General features: G+C 38.9%; 1 protein-coding gene across 2 annotated transcripts; it reads right to left on the bottom strand.

The window, feature by feature from the left end:
• Positions 1 to 168: 168 nt before the first annotated feature.
• On the bottom strand, positions 169 to 20,418 carry ZDHHC7 (zDHHC palmitoyltransferase 7). 2 transcript variants are annotated; one of them, XM_082062342.1, is made up of 9 exons: positions 20,266 to 20,418; positions 15,700 to 15,749; positions 14,625 to 14,709; positions 12,536 to 12,858; positions 10,079 to 10,203; positions 5,094 to 5,190; positions 4,551 to 4,632; positions 3,289 to 3,419; positions 169 to 2,234 (listed from the first exon to the last, which is right to left on the bottom strand). In XM_082062342.1, exons 4-9 carry the CDS (start codon positions 12,839 to 12,841, stop codon positions 2,058 to 2,060), a joined length of 918 nt encoding a protein of 305 aa, XP_081918468.1. In that variant the 5' UTR covers positions 12,842 to 12,858; positions 14,625 to 14,709; positions 15,700 to 15,749; positions 20,266 to 20,418; the 3' UTR covers positions 169 to 2,057. The 2 variants fall into 2 exon arrangements, with proteins under 2 accessions (XP_081918468.1, XP_081918467.1); XM_082062341.1 differs by lacking the exon at positions 15,700 to 15,749.
• Positions 20,419 to 21,591: the final 1,173 nt, after the last annotated feature.

The following is a 21,591-nucleotide window of genomic DNA, read 5'->3' as shown; positions in this document are numbered from 1 at the left end:
TGACATACAGAGCAGAAGTTAATCAACTAAGACTTCAATTCATTACTTTATTTTTTTTTTTACATTTAAAAAAATTACAACGTAACAAGGGTTTGAAAACCCAAGTAAACCTGATTTCACACACGCACACACTTGCTAAGTCACAGGGTTCAACCGCTTGAAGTGATATTTTCTGATTTTCACCAGGATATTTTATTTAACAATATACACACTAAGAGCCTCATGACAAAGCCAGACGCATTTTTTTTTACCAGCCTTTAAGATGTGCAACCAAATACGCAAAGATTCTTGTGGAACTTCCACCTTTCCCCTCAGTTACGTGAGATGTAGTTTTGTTCATTAGACTTTAATTTCACTGGATGTGTCTGCCTAGAAATTGTCCAGTGTTACACATCATCTCCCCCAAGCAAAGTGAACAGTTTTTTTGCACAGTTTTGTTCACAGGGCCACAGATAATAAACGGATCCCTTTACTAATTTTACCCACCCAATGGTACAAAACCTGATGAAGCTGGCATTGAGGTGCCACACGTGGTTACAAAGAAATGAAGCAGCTCATCGAAAAAAGAAAGTTTAGCTTCTCTAGTACGTAAACTTTATAATGTGGGATTCTTCAGCGGGTTGAACTGCTTGAGGTGGGGCAGAGCATCAGTGCTACTGGCAAAGCAAAAGCAAGAACAGGACAATTTTAAGGCAAGTCCCAAACCAGGGAGCTATTGACTTTCTAGGCACGATTTCAAGCTATGCATCAAGGCTCCTGCTTTATCCTTTATATTGTCGATAATTTATAGAACAGATTAACAATATAAAAAATAGTCTAAATATGTAAAGAATCCACTTTTATCTGAATTTCATTACTTGCAACTTGTATTTCATTACCTGCAGGTTTATAAACACTTCTTAGCACTACTGTTGTTTGTTAGGCCCACATAAAGCAGTTCTAGATCTATATTGCTCTCATTCCTGTAAGTAGTTTTGGTTGGAAAATGGTTAAATTCAAAATAACTCCTTCTGTTGTAGATCCTTCTACATGTAAGATCTGCTGTACTTGAGGAAAAGGCAACCTCCCTCATTCCTCTGATGTCTTTGTTCATTACATTACCAGCTTTCCTTCTACGAAAAGTCTGTACAATAAAAAAGGGGCAGAGCAAGACCTTACAGAGACAACTGTTTTCAGTCAATAACTCCAACCTGCAGTACATTCATTTATTCTCACACAAGAGGACACAGTCACTGGTTCCACTTACCCCTGCACAGAAGATTAGATACAATCCTCCAACACCTACACTTCAGTTCCCCCAGAATCAATGCATTAAAAACTGGAGATGAAGAAATTTGCCACATCCGGTAGTTAGAAAGTGTTGTTCACCAAAGATTTAGAACTTACCTAAATGCCATATGAGATTGATACCGCCAAACACGAGACATGCTTCTGTGAGCCTGGGAAGACATTAGGCAGGGGTGTCCCAGTGCCTGTGGTGTGTGATGCTGCTGTGTGCACCAGTCTGAATCACTTGCATATGAGGAATGTGTGCCTGGAGTGGGACACAATGGTACAGCTCTCTTTATTAGGACAAGCTGAAATAGAAATTAAAACTGACCAAACCACTATTCCCTGAAAACTGGATTTCGAAAGTCAGGTCTCATTTGAGATCCACTTTCACCATAATGCTCCTCCTTATGATTGACAACTGCACCTAAGTATATACTTTTTATAAAAACACACAGGTAATTCCCCAAACATTTATCAAATAAAAAGGGTTTAACAAAAATGGATAATTCATCTTGTAAAATAAATTACAGTAGCATGACATTTGGCTTCTTTAGTGTGACCACGTGCTGCTTCTTTGTTATCTTGCTGTTAAGACCATTACAGATCCAGTTCAGGTCTCTGAAAGTTAATGAGATGTCTGTGACGATAAACGTATAAAACTCTGCTTGCTACAAGCAAATGTCTGATATCAGTTTTCACCTGGTCACAGATTATATGTAGACAGCCTTCTCTGGCCCCAAATAAATATTATATAGTATTCTTGCAAGTTCCAGCATAATTAAGACTCAAACGGAAAACTCAGGCCCTCCTTTCTTTGCCCTCAGTAGAAGCCGCCTGATTCGGAATCCCGCAAAAGGATTGATCCACAGGAGCGAAGGCTGACCCCCAAAAACAGATTTCATTCCTTCCCAGCGGAGTCTTCGCTCCCACGTTGGCTTTTCACTCTTCAGTCTTTCAATCTCCTGTATACAAACAGACACGCACTGTTAAGTCCAAAGTTCAGTGAAGTCTAATAGCAGTTATCAAAACTGATGAGTATTTTGCATTCTTTTAATGTATAGCTAGTGAGCTGATTAGTTTCTTACTGTTATTTATTTAGTACAGAAGAAATAAGAATGATTGATTTAGCTCTGTGGGTACAGGGCACAGGCCTTAGAACATAAAATGCGTACAAGAAGGTTGGTCACCTCTACCTCTTCCCCCTCAAACCAAAAGACAAAATAACCAGAAAAGCTGATGTTAAGGCAATAAGCCTATAGAAGTAGTTGTTTACTCAGTTAATGAAACGAGACAATAAGGCTTCCAAGAAGTCACTGGTACTGCAATTACTGAGGGAAGGCTTGTTCTCCCAGATGCATTATTTTGATGATTATTTTTTGTACTTCCTGCTAACGAAGGCTGGATATTTACCAATTGTTTTTCACAGTTTCTCTTCAATACAGAAGTACACTTTTAAAAAGCCTCACATGAGAAAATTCTGAGCAGCCACAGGATTCAAATTCCTTATGTTTCCAGTCAATTGTCCATCACAAAACATGGCTTAATGTGAGAGACCTAAGGGCAAGGGAGCTAAACGTCCAAACTATGGTTATACTTTAATGTAGGGTATCAAAGTAAATGAAAGTATGAACAGTTGACACAAAATATCTAGTTTAAGTGTAAATCTGAGAAAAGCAGCCATTTCTCTGGAAAAATATCAGTTCGTGGGAGTTGAGAAGTGCAAGTCCAAACTGAAGTCAGAAGCCAAGCAATCTCTGTAATTGAACACCTAATTGTAAAATTTATACCAGAAAAGCACATAATGCAAAAACTTGTGTTAGAAAGCAAACCTCAAGCAAGTATTTCAGTCCTTACAACTGCAGAAAAGAAGAATGATGAGCTATTTGAGATTTGAGGTTTTCTCCAAAATAAAAGTAACTAAATGTAACTAAATGTAACTAAACATGTAACTAAAACAACATCTAATCACATATTCCTAGAATAATTATTACAGCATAGAAAAGTAGAGGTCCCTACCGTTTCATCATTGCATATTGAGTGGATTTGGGTGCCAAACATGACTGCAGTGAAAGTGAGAAACAGAAAACCCTCAAGGCACAAGAAGATCATCAGGATCACAGTTACAGGTGGGGAGAAGTCACTGCATTCTGCAAAAACAACATATGTAGTTAATAAAAAAAAATTAAAAACCTATAGAGCATGTTCATAATGAGACATCTCCTCTTCAACAAACAGCAATAAAAGCTAAAAATATCTGACACTTGAAACGACATTTCACAATTGTAACCAACTTCTAATTTCTAGCACTGCAGTGGCTTTACTTGCTGCCCAAGGAAATAAAGAATTTTAAGGAAGTAACACTTTTGGCTTCCTGTAAAGCACATGGTACTGCATCACTGCAATCCTGCCTCAGTATTTCAAGGATATCAAATAAATGTTTGCTCATAAGCTGATTTAAGTACTTGGAACTGCTCATATATAAAGATGAGAGGAGCTTGAAGTTTCATGCATGACAAACACTGTAAAAACCACCACCATTGTCAGCTCTGACTTGCTAGTTAATCCAGATGTTCCATTTCACTGTGATTGCTTTATTTTTTTTTAATTCACCACAAAAAGCAACGAGGTTCTGACTTACAGTCCCATCTCTGGAGATCCTCTGATCAACTGACTAACTCAACTATAGTTAAATAAAGAAGAAATGGGATAGTATATGGAAGCAGACTATGTCAAGCAAAAAAAAAAAAAAAAAGGAATAAGATTCCATCCATTTGACAGATTATTCAGCAAAAACCAGTCCCATGGGTTCCCCTGTTGCTTTAAGTACCAGAAGAACATCTGATCAACCATCTTCTGTCAAAAGCACAAGATCAGAATGAGCTCTGGCAGACTGGAACATCAAGAAATGCCAAGTCAGAGCCCTAAACAAACAATTGGGACAGTCTGGGAAATTCCTTTTCAAGAGGAGCCCCACAGCTTCAAGTAATAAAGTGCTGAGGTGGCTGAGGACCAGCTGTTTCCTCCCTGTTTACAGAGGTGGTCCATTTTTCCTATTTGGAAAAGGAGTGAGAATGCCCTGAAGAGCCACAGCTCTTACAGTGAAAGCCTAAAGGAAAGAGGAAAAAAAAAAGAGATGGGTAAACAGGTGTGAATCATTTTCAGGACCTCACTTTACAAAGATCAAAGTCCTGTAATATTTCATACATGGGACTGAAATAGGTGGAACACAACTTTTCCTTAATATCTACTAGATTATGGCAGCGAGAGTATTTGCTTACCAGTCCACTGCCCTCGGACACAGGAGAAGAACTGGAACCCACACAGTATGAGCGCATGAGCTGAAATTAGGGCTATATACATCTGGAAATAAAAGACCGTGTTTATTTTTGACGGCTGCAAGGCAGTACACCAGACATTCCTTTCAGCCAACCTCCACCACCGCACAGCGAATATACTTTCTTATTGCAATTTTTAATTCAACACAACGATATAAAACCAAATTCTACTTAAGTTTGAATCTAAAAATGTGGGCAACAATGAAAGTTTAAGGATTAGATCCCTAAATCACAGTACCATTTCACTAATTGTTCCTACATAAACCACAGTAAAATTAAGACAGTTTAAATAACAGCATTTTACAAGATTAAAATGAGAAGGAATATCTTCCTGCTTGGAGAATATCTTGCATAGAAGGAAAAAAAATCCCAAACAACACAAACCAATTTTGTCCTTAAGCCATTACTCACTCCTAAGCACAACTAAAATTGTTACAATCAAGGTAGATTCACACTGAGATGAAGCTGCTGTTGATTTTCACTTACCGTAAACAGAACAAAAAATCTCTGATTTTTCTCCCCCACACAATTATTCACCCATGGGCAGTGGTGATCCATCTTTCGAATACATCGTTTGCAAATACTGAAGGAGAGGAAAAGAGACTTCTGTTGAGCAACACTTTGCATTTGAATGTACAAAGGTATCCAGTGGTCACAAGACGATGTGCTGAAATCTTTCTTGACAAACTGCAAAGAGTGATTTTATTTGCATTTCTTTAAAGAAACTATTTGCTCACTTACAATTCATCTTTTGGTTGTTACAAAACTGTGTAGAGAAGATATTCTTCACATAAGAAAACCAGTATTAATATGATTATCACTCCATATTCAAACACACAATCAAATCTGGTAACTTGTTTTACACATTTGTGGTACTGAATGAGCAAAGCTTCCGTTCTTTCTAGATTCAGTATTAAAAAGACCTTTCCCTTCTGAAGAAGTTTTTTTAGACAAAGTAATTATTTAAAGTTTACAGACTTTCATGTGGTAAATTTATTTTGTGAATCAGAAAAAAAAATAAATATCTTTAAGAGAGAAATTGTCCCACTTGAGGTTTCAACTGGCCATATAATTGTAACATATGCAATCAAAATCTCAACTAAAGAACAGCCAATGTCACACCTCACTTCCTCAACATAAAACAAAAATATTGAAAGTATGAGCAGCGCACATTCTGTGCATACTTGTTAATGAATACTTCAACACTACTGCTCTTCGTTAGTTCTGCAACTTAGTTCCTGCCTAGCTTTGAGTCAAGGTTTTTCTAGAAAAGTCAAATATTTCAATAACTCAATTTTACATCTGCTGGGCTATACAGCACCAAAGGGCTCATTTCTCTTATATTCAGGTCCATCTGCAGCCAAACAAGCAGTTATGCAAGAGAAACAGAACAGTTGCAACATGTGGAGAAGTTCTTCCATAAATCAATAGCTTAAGTAATGCCATATTTCATTTTCCAAGCTTTGTACTTAACACAGCCACGCAGTGTTCTTAATTTTCCTGCAGAACATTCGAAATATTAAGCATTTTCATTTCAGCAGCTACAAAGCCAAATAAGCCTAAAAAACCCAGGCACTATTATTCAAAATCCTTTGTTTTGAAGGCATGCTTATTTCTGTATGGTCTCTATGAGTGCTGCAGTGACGAGCCATAAGCAAAGCCAGATGACTGTCACTGGAGTGAACAAAGGTGTGTGTGGGGGGGAAATCAATGCTCCGAGGCATGAAATATTTTAAAAGTCATCGCATATGCACAATTATACAGTAATTCAGCAAGAGGCAGCACATACTGCTGTGCAGGTTACGTGAAAGAATCCCAAATCTCTCACTGCTCCTCTGAAGCTCCCTTTGCCCTGAGCTATTGTACCCCAGCCCTGACATTCCCACTGCCTCTTGTTTTATGGACAATGAAGATGATTCATCCTCTGATGCAAATTATTTTTTTACATAGTTCCAACTGCACATGAAAATCCAAAAACTATAATTAAACACCACGACCATCCTCTAGTGCAGAAGAGACAAGTATGATTCAAGGAGATATTCTGAAGGCTCCCCAAAAAAATTTCAGTTCACACCCCACTGCCTGTAAGTTCAGCCTCTTATGTATTTCCCTGAGCTCTGTGGGAGTCTCTTATTTATTTCCAGAGCTCTTATTTCACGAGCTCCAGTCACCACAACCATGCAAGCTTCCTAATGTAACATTGAATATACAGTGTCACTCCAAAATGAATATTAATGTGAAGTACTGAGTAAAATCCTATCCAGACTCCATCAAGGCAAACACTGGAGGATGTGAGGTGGGCAGGACACACTTTTGCTCATTCAGTATTTCTCACGAGCCCACGCAGAGCTCTTGAAGACATCAGATGTCTGGAACCCTGCCTTCATTCCTAATCTCACATCACAATTCAGCAAATGCTTCCAGACAACAAACTCACAGCAATGCTGGAAACAGTGGGTCTGCCTTTTTCCTGCCCCTGACGCTCGTGTTTTTATTCCTTCCCCTGTATAAGCACAGATGTTTGTGCACCAAATGTCACCCCATGAGCCGCAACCTGGGTCATTTCACCGTGCATGAACACTCACGCCTACACAAAAGGAACAATATAGTATTGAGAACAAGCGGCTGTGCATATAGGAAGGTCTTCTCCAGCTTGGCACAGCTGCTGAATGCACTCAGGCAACCGCAGGTGCAATGACAAGTTCTGAATGCCAAAGACAAAATTCAGAGAGATACAGCTTGTGGCTTAAGAGAAATGGTCTGGATAACAAGAATTCATGGGAAGACTGATGAAAATATCTCAGTGACTTGATTCTGAAGAACAGTTCCCCACACGCAAACACAGGCACCCAGAAAAGGCTACAAACAATGACAGCTGTGCTCCTTCAGTGAAAATGAAATAGCATCCACTCAGGCTAACCCTCTTCCTTATTCTGAAAATGTTAACTGCTTAGTAAAACTCAGCTTAATATATTTCAGAGGCTAGATATTTAGCTGTAAACAAAGGTTTCTTGTTCTTTCTCCCATCACTAATGTGTACTATGAAACTATTTTTCTTCTCCAAAAGAACTTCTGCTGCAGTGTTGCACAACAATTTTCATAACTACATAAGAGCCTCTTCTGTTAATAATTTACTACTCAAAACATGCACTGTGGCTTTGAGTATAACTATTTCCCAACAGGAACCCACTTCAATTTCCATTTTCAAGTCTCTTCTATCAGCAAATTGCCATTTTGCCTACTTGGGACCAGACCATCCCTTTTAATGTCCTTGGAATGGGTTTGTACGCCAATAAAATGTTGGCAGTGCAATCAAACCAACCCTTTTTCTATTCAGTACACTCCTGCACTGCTAAATCTACAGCAAAGCACCAGATTCTGGTAGCTGGTCTATGCAGTATGCATTCAACATTCAAAAAATTGCAGTAAATCCTTTTTTTTACTTAAGAAAAGATAATAGCAACTACTAGTAGTGTGTATTATACGAGAAACAGAAACAAAAGCAATTAAACTAGACATGCAACTGCTGAGAAAAACCTGAGAGCAGGCTTACAAAAGGTCAGCACATACCCTTTCAGGCTCTGGCTTTCTCTTTCAGATCTTCTGTAAAGCCAGTTACACCCTGTGTAAGCACTAAACTGCATCCTTCGTCCTTACATGGAACATCTAACAGTGTATTTTACCACGGCATAGAAAAGTAAAATGATCCACAGGATGTGCAAAGCTGGGTCCCTGAACCAGTGGTCAGGGAAGACAAACCATCTGAAAGTATCGCAGATTTCCTTTGCTGTAGACACTACCTGTTTTTGCTCTGCTTTAATAATCAATGCCACTCCATTCTTGCTATGAACAATGTATTCAAAGTCCCTACTTAGCTTATTTTTATTCTTCTTCTACAAAGAAATAATTTTTAAATCAACGCTGCCTTATCTGGGATCACAGGCTACTGGAACATCCAAGATAATACGGTGCCTGCTGAGGACGAGGGCCCAGATGGACCCAAGGGACTCCACAGGGCACAGCACGCCAGCTTCGCTACTCATCTGCAGAGTTCAACATCAGATGTCTTCATTTAGAGCTACTTCCAAATTAGTAAATCCTATTGGGACCAAAGACGCGGGAAAGACTTTACAAAGATACCTGCAAAGTCTCCGCAGGGGCCAGCCCGAACCTGAGATGAGAAAATTAGCAAGATCCAGCCTATGCTCAGCAGAGGCTCTCGGATGTCCCTTTAGCACATCCCATGAACACAGTGCCAGGATGTCTGAACAGACCACACAGAATTGGTTTGAATCCCCAGAGATTAACACTTTATGTTCTGTGTTCCTTCTACATGAGCCGTGCTCATGTAACACTCGATTAGGGCTAATAAAGCCAGCCAGAACCAAACTCATCGCACATGAAAGCAGGCCTGGTGTCTGCATCCCTGCGAGAGCCAACCTGCAACACAGATGATCTGAAGACAATTCTATACTTGACTATTTATACACGAAACTTTTTCTTTTCACACTCCAGATACAAAAACCCACTCGCATCTGAGATATGAACAAGATTTCAGTGCCAAGGCAGAGTATTTATAATGGAAACAGCTTCTCAGCCATAACTTTCACACAGATAAGTGACATACACTGAGACATTTAATTTAGAAACCACAAATCTACAGAATAATTTGAGAGTCCTGACAAGACTTCACTCTGTACTTTTGACGGGCACCAACTCCAAGACTTAAATTTAATACCCCACGCAATCTAATACACATCACCACTCACACCTAGAGACAGCCACCAGGAACATTTACATATTTATGTAAGTCTTAGTTATGCAGGCATATCTATTTTCGACTCTCACAAAATAAACATTACAAATGCATATCCCCAGTGCCTGAAAACTCAAAACACTAAGAATTAAGGAAAAATGGATAAATTTACTGTCTCTTCCATAGCATGTTAAAGTTCAAATCATCATCACTTCTGTCCTTATTGAAATGAATCTTCCACAAGCATTTAACCGATTACGCATCCAACTTTGGGAAAATAATCTGCCAATTCACATATAACTTCAAATGATGCACTATGAAGAAAAGAAGACACAAATTAAAGTGCTTGTTTAAAACGAATCTGTATTTTCTTAATTTAAGATTGCGGGAGTCATTTCCTAAAACAGCTTCTATCAGAAATTTCCTTGAGATTCTTCTCTTCGCCCCCCATTATCAACAGTACGGCACAATAATTAGAACGATACACTGGAAAAAATTATTCACAGATCAGTAAGTATTTAAGACACCACAGCATGAATATTTTTAAGGACTCTCGTGTCTCTTGCTTCTTTCCCATATTATATTTATAAAATACTCTGCAATGTATGAATTTAAGAGCTTACTGGATACCAAAAGAAATTTGTGGGGAAGAAAATAACACAAACATATCAGACTTAATATATGCATAACTGCTTTAAAGAAAACTATGGTGTACCTGCAATGGTGTGCACGTTCAGGCTTGATACTACAGCACTTCGGACATTTGTAGATCACTTCTCCTGGTTTCAGTTGCAAATTATCCATGTATTCTTTAGTGGCATTTCCTTTGGGTACAGCCCCCTGAAATAATTTCAGTTAAAGAAGAAAAAGCTTCTTAAATGGTATGAGAGCGTTTAAAAATACATTTTATAGACTTCATTCCAGTAATCTCAGGATAATTGCTGAAATAAGTTCATTCACTCCAAGCTAGTCTGCCATAAACCAGAATTATTTCCAAATGAATAAATTACCTTTGCTTGACCTCAAATTCAGTTTCGTTTCAGCAAGACTCATCTGTGGCCAATTATTAGCATAACTCTGATAGAATACACTGTCACCAGCACACAAAAAATGAAGAGAAAGACATATCTGCACCTTGTACACAAGTTTTTGAAGCAACAGTCATTTTTTTTTCCTTTATACTTAACCTTTTAGTTAGCTTGGATACTGTCACCATGAACCATCACTGCTTTCTTTATTCTACATCTAGTAATATCTGCTGCCTTCTGCTACTGTCAAAGTTTGTGTAGCTACATGATAAACAGTTGAAGGAACTGATCCAGAAGAAAAATAACCCATCAGAAAAATAAATTATTCTATAGCGATTAGTTCTCAAAGCTGTTCACCATAGAGTCGCACTAGCAGCTGTTTCACCACAACTCAGGAAGATGATGAACAGACAGAAACAGTAGGCAGGATCCTCGCGAGATTGGAATCCAACTTTGTATTAGTAAGAAGAAAATAATGGGAAATACCACTGTCACTTTGCTTATTTTTAGAGCTAAAGGCTTAACCATGACAAGAAGTGACTGTGAAATAAACTGGGATGTGAAACTAAAGTGGCCTTTCTGTACCAGCTCTCCAGGCCAGCACTCTCTTCACCTAGGGACAGTCTTGTCCAGGCTGGTTTAATTCATCTGCAACTTTCTATAATTATTTCTCTTCCAAAAAAAAGCCCTCTGGCAACATCGTCACTTTACACAGACACCTTAAGGAAGATTTTAGGACAGAATTAGAAACCAGCAGGCACTTCAGATTCACTTGCAAAACACCTCTCTACTGAGGCAGAAAAGTTTTTGCTGCCTATGTCCTGGAATAAGAACCTGGTGTTTGTCTTGCCTGAGACACAGCCCAAGTTCTGCCCCTGATGAACTTGTTGGCCACGTAGTGCTTCACCCTTGAGCCAGCCTGCACTTAGCATTTTACTGATAAAAACATGCTCTATTGCAAAAACATCCTTCACAGTCTCAGATGGTCACCAATTCATTTCAATGAAAAATCTATTTTTATAGTTATAAGAACAAATTTAATTCACATATGTTTTGAGGCAGTTTATTCCTTTTTTCCTTCAGTCTTAGTTTCCATCACACAGTCGTGTCTTGCGTTCTGAGAGCCAGCAGGAAAGGAGTGGAGAAAAAAAGGTAGTGATTCATCTCAATTTCTATCATGTTTTACCCATGAAGAGCAACATAGGTCTAGAAAGACACACAGTTTTAGCAGGACATATTTTTAAGCAACCTATCCTTAAAGGATTAACTTTCTTAGTTGTCACAGTCTGTAGAAGTGGTAACATTTCATTACTGGGTGGGGCACAGAAGTAAATCAAACACCCAGACAACCATTAACTACAACACCCTGCTGGTTTTTTGAACACACCCAGAACTTCTACATACACTGTTACTGTCTCAAAAATCTGGAGAAAAATAAATGTTTTTCCCCTCACCCCTCTCTCCCCAGATTTATTCCCTAACAAGAGTAATAGATTTTAGTACAAAATAAACAATTTCTTCTCTTGAACTCTTGAAGATTCCTAAGAAATGAGTACTTTCAACACCTCACAGACCCACACTGTTCTAATGTGGGTCCAGCTTAAATCTCCCTTCCCACTGACTCCAAATACCTGAACACGATAATGCAAGAATCATGTAGGACAGTAGTTGTTGCTTTAGGTGAATATGTGAATGAGGTTTTTCAGCATGTCTCTCTCTAAAAGTTCTTTCATGTGCAATAAATGGAACATATATTTCAAATGTTACAACAGGAGGAAGCTATGATTTCTTAAGAAGTTCTGAAAATACATGTGACAGAAAAAAATAAGAAAAATTAGGACAGAAAAGATTAAAGCTTTATTAGCTTCTTCAGAACCTAGGTTAATATTTTACAAATAAACTGTATTTCTCATGAGCCTAAGCCTCCCTTATAAATTAATTTTATACTGTCTGCTCCTCAAGTCAAAAATTATTTATGGATTCCTTAACAGAACACCACAAAAAGCACAGATACCATCCCGCCACCTTGAGGTTTTGAATCTAATGCTACCTTCTCTAGAAAGAGAAGTGATATCAGTTCTTCTCTGCAGACAATAAGCTACAGGAGAGAACAAACCACCGTCAAGGGATGATGGCATACTTACTGGATCAGTCAGCATAGTTCTCAGATGTGACGACAAAGCCAGTACCGCCAAACAGTTGAAGAGAACACCGTTGATCACAGAGTACCAAAAGTCTTTGGAAGGCAGCAACATGACAAAAGTCACTACGAAGTCTGCATAGACAACCAGAAGCCACGTCATGATAGCACAGACCATCCCGCAGCCGTCGCGGATGAACCAAACCCTCTCTGCCATGTCAGCCTCCGAGGAAGAGGAATCGTAGGTGTCATTGTCAGCGAGAAGCGGGTGGTGCTCAACATCACGGAACCTGTGCCCTGATGACTGCATGGTTTTCTGGCCTTGCCCTGCAGGAAGCAAAGACACCGTTATTATGCATGAGGAAACTGGAAATACAGTCATCTCTGATTATTTATTTTGGTAAGATTAAATATATCAAAGTTAAAAACAGATTATCGACATTTTTTTAAATAAAAACCTGAACAATTCTGTGACTACATACAGATGAAATATTTCTGTAATCAAAAGATACCCATGCACCAAGTTCCATCAACAATTTTGTAAGCCAGTGACTTTTATAATCACATTTTTTTTATTAAGCAACTTCAATGCTTGACAAAGGAATTTTAGAATGGTTTCATTTCCATCTTGCTGTGCCCATAAACCACTCCTCCACTTTTGTTAAAAATGCAACCTTTTATCTCAAACTAAAATTTCAAAATCTTCATTAAATTACAGCTCATGTCTCTCAGAAAACAGCAAATTATGGCACCAGACTGTTGACTTTTCACCCTACTCCAGCAATCCAGGGAAGAGCAGAAAGAAAAAATCAGAATGGAAACAAAGCTCTTCTAGCACATCGCTCACAAAAAAAACCCAGAACAAGTTAGAAAGCAGCTAAATTTGTTGACAAAAGTGCTATTGTGTTGAAAAAAAACAACAACAAAAAAAACCCAAACAAACCTGTTACAAAGATGTATTGGATAAGTTACAAAATGGTCTTGGATCAGACCAAACTTACAGGCAACAAATAGTAGTGGTTAAATTAGTGTGGCAATGGATTACATGAATCAGATTTTCAAAGAACACATCAATTAACTTAATTTCATGAAAACTCTTTTAGGGCTTTGTTGTTGTTCCAATGTAGAACGAAAACAACACTTGAAACCTTAATAGTTTTCATGAAAACAAAATTATTTTCCAGACATCTCTAACAAGCAAAGATACCAATGGCAAAACCAAAGTGCTATAAACAAACAGGAGACAAATTAAAGCTCAAACATTATGCATTAAGAACAGCCTGGTACTTTAGAAGTATACGGTGTTCTAAAAATCATATTGATTTGTGCTATTAAAGGTCATGTCTGAGATGAACTTGAAAGCATTCTATTGATTGACGACAGTCACACAGAAGTCTCAGTTTTCTTCCCCTTTATTAATGGTAACCTATATGTGACTGGTATATGAATTCTGGCACTTCAGTTTACATTCTGAGACCTTTAATATAGAATCACTTTGCTAGTGTAAAACGGTCAAAGTGACTATTAACTAGGTAAGGAGACTCACACTGGCATAGTTTTCAGGTGAAGCTATGTATTTTTAAATCCTTTAAAAAACTCTCAGCCCTATCGACCAAGAATAATTTCAGAGAAACATATTCTGCTCAGTAAATCTTTCTGATCCTTATATCTTAATGTTAATGGGACATCAACCACTCCTTGTGGTCAAAACTTGTAAAAGCAAAGTCAAGTTTCATGGAGACTACATACTTGCAGCTGGAATATGAAGATAACTAGGCAAACTGGCTATTATTTCCCCTAAAATGGGCATGTAAAGCTTTAAATAAATGTTCTTGTCTAACTTTTTTCTCTCAGGAAAAGGACTCACAAAAATACATACAATAAGCTTTCAACTAAGCCTTTCAATATATGGAGAACTGACAGCCAAGTGAAGTATTGGTGTTTGTCATGACAAACGTGAATTTTAGATCAATTTTGCAAGCAACTCCTTTAGCATAAAATGAAATGGCATAAAATCCCTGTATTTATTTTGTTTATCTGTATTAAAGACAAGCAAGAAAATTTTTAGCACAAGAGAAAAAAACCCCACATACCTCACAAATGTTTTTATGTTATTCTGACATCATGTCCTTCCTTTGGGCTATCCTAGGCTATTCACATAGTCATACCTGATGTAATCTGAAAAGAGATCAAGAACAAACTTATTAGCAAAGCACTCTTGCTTCATCAGGAAAATAGCATTAAGCACAAGTAATCTACACATAGAGTAGTACTTTGAAATACACTGCATATACTTACAGCAAACAAGCTTCTGACCACTAGGAAAAAAACCTTTAGATTAAGCTATCAAAGAACAAACTAAAAAACTCTAAACAGTGTTTCAAGTAACATTATAAATATATTTTTCTTCTTGTGTCTGAAGATGAGTTGAATAGTCAGATTTTAGCATTGCAAACTAATGTATCCAAAGACCTTTTTCTTGTTTGCCACTCCTGCATGACTAAGAGATGGAGCATGCAAAAAATAATCATCTTACTTGATTGTCTTCAGAGCTTACAACAAGGTTTTTGGTAGCAGGTTATTAACAAGTATGCATGCCTCCACTATTTTTGTAATTGTAAGATATGAAAAAAAAATGTTTCAACTCCAAGTATTGGACCAAGTTATGGAAAATTTAAAACAAAGAAGCTACTCATTCCAGAATCTGCATGTAAAAGAAAATGATCCACAACTATGATAAAGGGAAAGTTCCCCTTGCTAGAATTCCACCATTAAAGCAAATAATTACCATATGACTTACGATATATGATGCGGTATAAGGACTGGAATGCTAGCATAAGCTGTTTTAACCATGCTTAATTTTACAAGACTAATGTTTCATGATCTTGAACCACATTTCTTCCTTTTCACAAGGACACAACATACAACATAAGACTATGCTAAGTAAGTGAGCCTAAAAGGTAACGCAAACACTTACTATGCACATATAACTGCATGAAGCTATGGATTACTTTCTGATTTGCTATATAAGTAAGCTTTTATACTTTTGTTTTCACAATATTGTGAAATCCACGATCATTAAGTTGTCATTGGCATAGCACTGTGTAGAAGTAGCACCATGCACAAAGACAGTTTGAGTGTATCACGTTAATTTATAATGTCACCCACCTATTCTCTGAGTCGAGGATGACAAGCAACAGAACAGACACGCTGAGCCTCTGCAGGTGAAATATTGAAGTCAGAGTAATAATTTGAAATTGTTTAACAGAGAATTCATTATGATTTGTTCAGTCAGTTCCCTAATCCTAAATGTAATTCTATGCAAAATGTCAGTGTTTGTTGTAGCCTCACCAATTACTGGTTTCAGTGGAAGTGCCACCACAGTTCAGCTTTTGCAAAACCAATAGATTCAGTAATTTTGATGTGGTTGCTCCCTTCCCTGCTCCTGTACATTGTTCTCTCCAGCTGCCCACACCATTAACCCCCGCACTGGTCCCCTTCAAGGGAAAGAGGATCACGTTTGAAAAGCACTTGGACTTTATGAAGAATCAGGCATCCCTATTGAGATGCTCACAGCTTTCCTCTAGACTATTAATTTATTTGCTTCAATGCCTGTCCTAACCAAATTTACATTGAGTGTTATATACTTAAAGCACAAACCTCCAGGACAAAGCATTCCCTACCTTTCAATCTCTAATATGCCAAGCAACAGTTTTCCATTTGACCTTTGAAAAAATCTTTATCTAGCATCAGAAGATAACACTAAATTATTCAATGCTTCATGCAAAACGTCATCTGTTTGCACTGCTGATTATGTTAAACCAATGCAGTTCCACTCTTAGGTGTTATTTGAAATTCTCAGGTTAAGAATGTCTTATCTGACCTTCACCTCATTGTTAATGAAACATAGGCACAAAATGCAGCTATATTATTTGATTTAAAGAAAAAAAAAAACAACTTTTGAAGAAGTTACATTATGAACTCGTGATCACTGGAAAGATGGTCTTGTAAAATCATCGTGCCTATTTTCAGTTTTCCAATGGGGATAAAGAAGACCCACTGCAACATCAAAATCGCCCTTCTCCAAGTTTACTGCTAGAAGAAGGTCACCAAGGGCATTAGGAAGACGAATGATACAATCCAACTATTGTATCATGAGGCCCCTGCACTGTCAATTAAACTGAAAAAAAAATGAGGCACTTCAGGGTTATGCACAGTCCTTTTCACTATTATTTGTTGAGCAGAAAGTAAAAACATTGTAGGAAAAAAAATCCAGTTGTTTTTTTTTTTTTAAACAGATATACAGATAAAAATGTATATACAGGCTAAAAATACATCAGCTGTCAAACCTAAATCCTTTTTAGTCACTTTTTCCTTCAAACTATACAACAGAAAGTTCATAAGATTCCTCATATTTCAGTTACAATGCAATAAAGAGAATGTCTTTATTTCACCACTTCTGATTGCCTACTGGTAAGTCATTAGTTGTAAGGACACTAACAGATAGTACACACTAGAACAATAATCCCGCAGCACTCACACACAATGGATTTAAATCCTACATAGAAAGCACAGCATTGGTGGGCAAATCAAAATCACGCAACTGTAGTCTCATTGAAAGGTTACAGTGTAAACATTAACCTCAATAACTGCAAAAAATTCAAGTAAAACAAATGGACACACCTACTACTGCATCAAATTCCACAGACAATTTAAACCATTCACTACTGACAGATAAATATCAATCAGATAATGTCTAGACATAATCATGCCTAATTTAGGTGAATAACCTGCTTTTTATTACAGATACATGCAATTCAAACTTCAAAGCCATTTAATAGATAAACTGGCTCTTTTCAACTTCTTCTCAACGACCAGTCTAGCAAATAAATAAAACTACTTCAAGAACCACAGGAACCAGTATGTGCACTGAAAACCCTTTAGCTCAGCGCCAGCAACAGCCAAGCTCTGCACCAGGAACACTCTGCAGGGCTTCAAGGTCAAGCTTTCTCAGCAACCATAGCACGTGTAAGAACGGCTGGAGTAGCAACTATTCAGAAGAACCATCAACTACAATCCAAATTTAGCTCTGACAGACACAACTTTTGCTATCTGTAATTGCAAAGAGATATGCCCAATTTCAGGTATCTGGGACACAGGTAACACAGCGGATGTAACTCTGGAAAAGAGCAGCTGAAACAGCTTGTGATGGCAACCCAGGATATAACCTCAAAATGTTATTATCAGCTTATCCCCAAATCTATTCCACACCCACAGCAGTAAAGCTCATCATCTCTCAAAATACTTGTTGCTTTTGCTCTAAATCAATGTATTTTGTACCACTTGTACCACTCATGAATTTCCTGTTCACGCCTTGTAGCCCTTCTTTGTAGTGACCCACCTCTGCTCTACTGCAGGCACACGGTGACACTTTATAGTGAAAACAAAAAACTAATGTGAAAATGTTTACATACAAACACCTGGCAACAAATTCAAGAGACAATCTTCAGTGAATACATATTTAACACAGTCAAGTTTTAAGCTAATGTAATGATTCTCCTTGCTAAACAGCAAGTGCCAGGCCATAGAAAGACACTGGAATTGTTTCTCTTCAGCTCTGAAAAGAGAATATGCTGCTTCTAAATAATCTTGGAAAAATAATATAAAGAAGTACTTAAGCACAAGAGTGGGTGTCTTACCAGGAAGCTGGTCCTCTAATTGGTTATCTAGTTATAAACATTCTCAACATCCAGCAATGAGAATTATGGGTAAGCCAAGTTACGAAAAATGAAAGAAAAAAAACCCTAAGCATGTCTTCAGAACACACAGTGGTAAAAGCATTAAAGAGCTTTGCTATAAGCAATAAGCCTGATATATTTGTGATTCCAAGTCACTTTTGCATAAACGCCAAGGAACTTCCAAGACGTTCAGCAAGATTATCTTTCTGATTACAGATTTTTTTTCCCCCCACAGACGTGTAAGTCAAAATATATTTCACAAGACTTTGGTACCCAGTAAAGTTACATACTATCCGATACGCAAAGACTTCACTGAGCTACAACAGCAAAGACAGAACCTGGATTTAAGAACAACCTTCACCTGAGAGAAGGACATGAACACAATGTATATGCTGGGCTTGATATCTTACCTATTTTGGATCAGGGCCACAAACTCAAATTCAGACAAAATTCCAGCAATAAACCAATATCAGTATCATTTTGCGGAAAATGAAACTTTTACTCCTTCGCCAACAGCAACTGCATGCATCACATTCTACTTCAAAGTATAATTTTTAATTACAATTTTTCCATTTATCAATATACGCTATATTCTCACAATTAAAAGTAGGTTGGGTATCATATTTATTGATTGCACTGTGATATCAGGCTGGCAAGTACATTTTTCTGTCAGTTATTCACACATAAGTCTTCCTTCCAGTTTCCAAAAAGTAATGTCATAGATCAAAGCTGAACTATTTTCACTAGCAATTTTCAGTACTAATTAAAGGAGTGTTACAGCCTTTGTTTCAATGGTTCCTCATATCAGACACACATAAAGCCTCACATCTCTATATTCTTCATCTTCAGCCTTTCAGCTGCTACAGAATCATATCAGTTTATTTCCCTTAAAAGACCTGTTTTCATAAAAGGCATAAAAACTAAATCCATCAGATACATACAATTCAAAATACACTGCTTTAGAGCAAAACCAAGAAGTTTTAAAGGGATGAAAAGTATTAACGATTTTTTTAGCTGCAATGAGCTTTCAGCTATTTAACTCAAATCTAAAACCTCTAAAATTTTACATCAGTTTGATCTCCTAATGAATCACTACAGCTGTACTTTATCTGTAATTTTTCAAAGTCGGAGAGCATCCACTTCAAAAGATCTAATTTAAGTCTGCTAATGTGAACAGTCACAGCAACTTCAACCTAATTATGTCTTCAGCAAAGCAAACAGTTACATCACTGTAATTCAGCATCCTGATACCATTATACAACTGTATATGTAGCATAGAAAACAGCCAATGATTCCCCAATACTTTTTTGACAGCACTGATCACACGCATGCTGTATGAACCAACCCTCCCCTTTTTCAGAGCATAAATTATTTGCACTCCCGCTTCCTGCAATCCCTGTTCTTCCCTCCTGGAAATAAGGAAAACTGGCACCACACAAAACAGCAAAACCCCCTACAGCAAGTGCTGCGACGTGACTGAAATCGCAGTGTGTCAAATGTTCACTGTTCTGTCCTCCTTCAGCTCCCCAGGGCGGCAGCTGAGCCTCTGGAACCAGAGAATCGCCGAATGTCCTCAGCTGGAAGGGACCCTCAAGGACCACAGAGTCCAACTCCTGTCCCTGAATATCTACCACACAAGTGTCCTGGGGCTCAGGGACACTTCCATACGCTCCTCTCTATGGCTGCTATCAGATTTAATTTTTTTAAAATAACCCGAAAAGAGGCAGGAGCGCAGCCAAGACCAGCACCCCACTGGGAACTGACACGGGACGGGGCGCCCGGCCGGACCTGGCCCGGGAGACGATTCTGATCTCCCCCAGCCTTCCCCGCTCGTCCTACCAGCGCTTCCCCGCAGGGCCGGACTCCCGCGAGGCCCAAGGGACGCGAAGCCAAAGCCAAGGGCGGCCGGGCCTGGGGGAGCGGCGGCGGGCACTCTGAGGGGACCCGGCTCCGTGAGGGGAATAGTGGCCCGGGGAAGGAACGGGAGTGAATTTACCTCAGCGGCGGCGGCCCCGCTGCCCTGAGAGCTGCGGCTGGTGCCGTGCCGGTGGGGCGGAGCGGGGCCGAGCCCCCGCCGCTCCCCCGCCGTCCCCGCCACCGTGCCCGCCGCCGGGCGCTCCGCGGAGCCGAGCACTCCCGGAAGCGGGAAGGGCAGAGCCGCAGGAGGCGGAAGCCGCGCGGCCCGCACTGCGCAGGTGCCGCAGCGGGAGGGGCTGGTCCCGCGCAGGCGCGCAGGAGCGGGGAGGCGCTGCCCGCTGTGCGCATGGGCGCCGCTCCGGAGGGGTCGTGTTCGCAGAGTCGCAGAAGCGTTTTGGTTGGAAAAGGAGCTGAAGATCATCCAGTCCAGACATTAACTGTCACTAACCCATGTCCCTGGGAACCTCATCTCTGCGTCTGTTCAACCCCTCCAGGGATGGTGACTCCAGTGCCCCGGGCAGCCTGTTCCAATGCCCGACAGCCCTTTCCGTGAATCAGTTTTTCCCAATATCCAATATCCACAACTTGATTTGGTACCCAAGTTGGGAGTCCTTTACTAAATTTGGGAAACCTAGGCTTCAACATCAGTGGCGAAATCAGACAACTTTTTTTTTTTTTTAATATGGAAATAGAAGTTCATTATAATAATTCAGTATTTTCTGCTGCGAATTAGGAAAAAATAGACACCCAGTAGCTTTCAAAATGAGATGCAGAATAGAAAACCTTGCAGTCTGTGAGCTGGTGATGCATTTAAAACACATAAAGATTAAAAAAAAAAAAAACTAAAAAAACCCAAAACAGCAACAAAACAAACCCAACCAAACAAGAAAACAAAAGCTCCCAAAACCCCAACAAAACAAAACAACAACAACAAACAAGAACGGAGGATGACGAACAAATCATGACAGCTCGGCCACACGTCTGCATCCTATTTTTTTCTTGTAGCATGACCACCATCTAGTGGGACGTGGGCAGCAAGTGTGTAAGGGGCTGTGTGTGCTGAAAATGACAATAAAATACAGCGGCCCGCATGTCTGTGTGTGTTTCTCCTTTTTGTTTCTAATTTTTATTTTTATTTGCATTTCCTTCTGCTTCTGTGCTGCAATATTAGGAACTCCGGAATAGCTCGGGTTTGTGTGTAGTCTCCTATTTCCCAACAACCGGGTTTCACACACTGAAAGAAATTAGTCGATACCAATCTCCCTGCTATTCAAATGAAAGAATGTAAATACATGCAGACACAAAATCACAGGAGCTGATCTTTTTGTAAACCATCCTTCGCCCTCCCTGTTTTCCCTTAATGTAACTAGTATGTCATTTATCCAGGAATAAAAACAAAAGTAAG

The sequence above is a fragment of the Streptopelia decaocto genome, assembly GCF_964273445.1.
Source record: "Streptopelia decaocto genome assembly, chromosome: 11".
NCBI lineage: Eukaryota > Metazoa > Chordata > Aves > Columbiformes > Columbidae > Streptopelia > Streptopelia decaocto.
The sequence above is the reverse complement of the archived record's forward strand: the minus strand, read 5'-3'. Positions and strand labels throughout refer to the sequence as shown.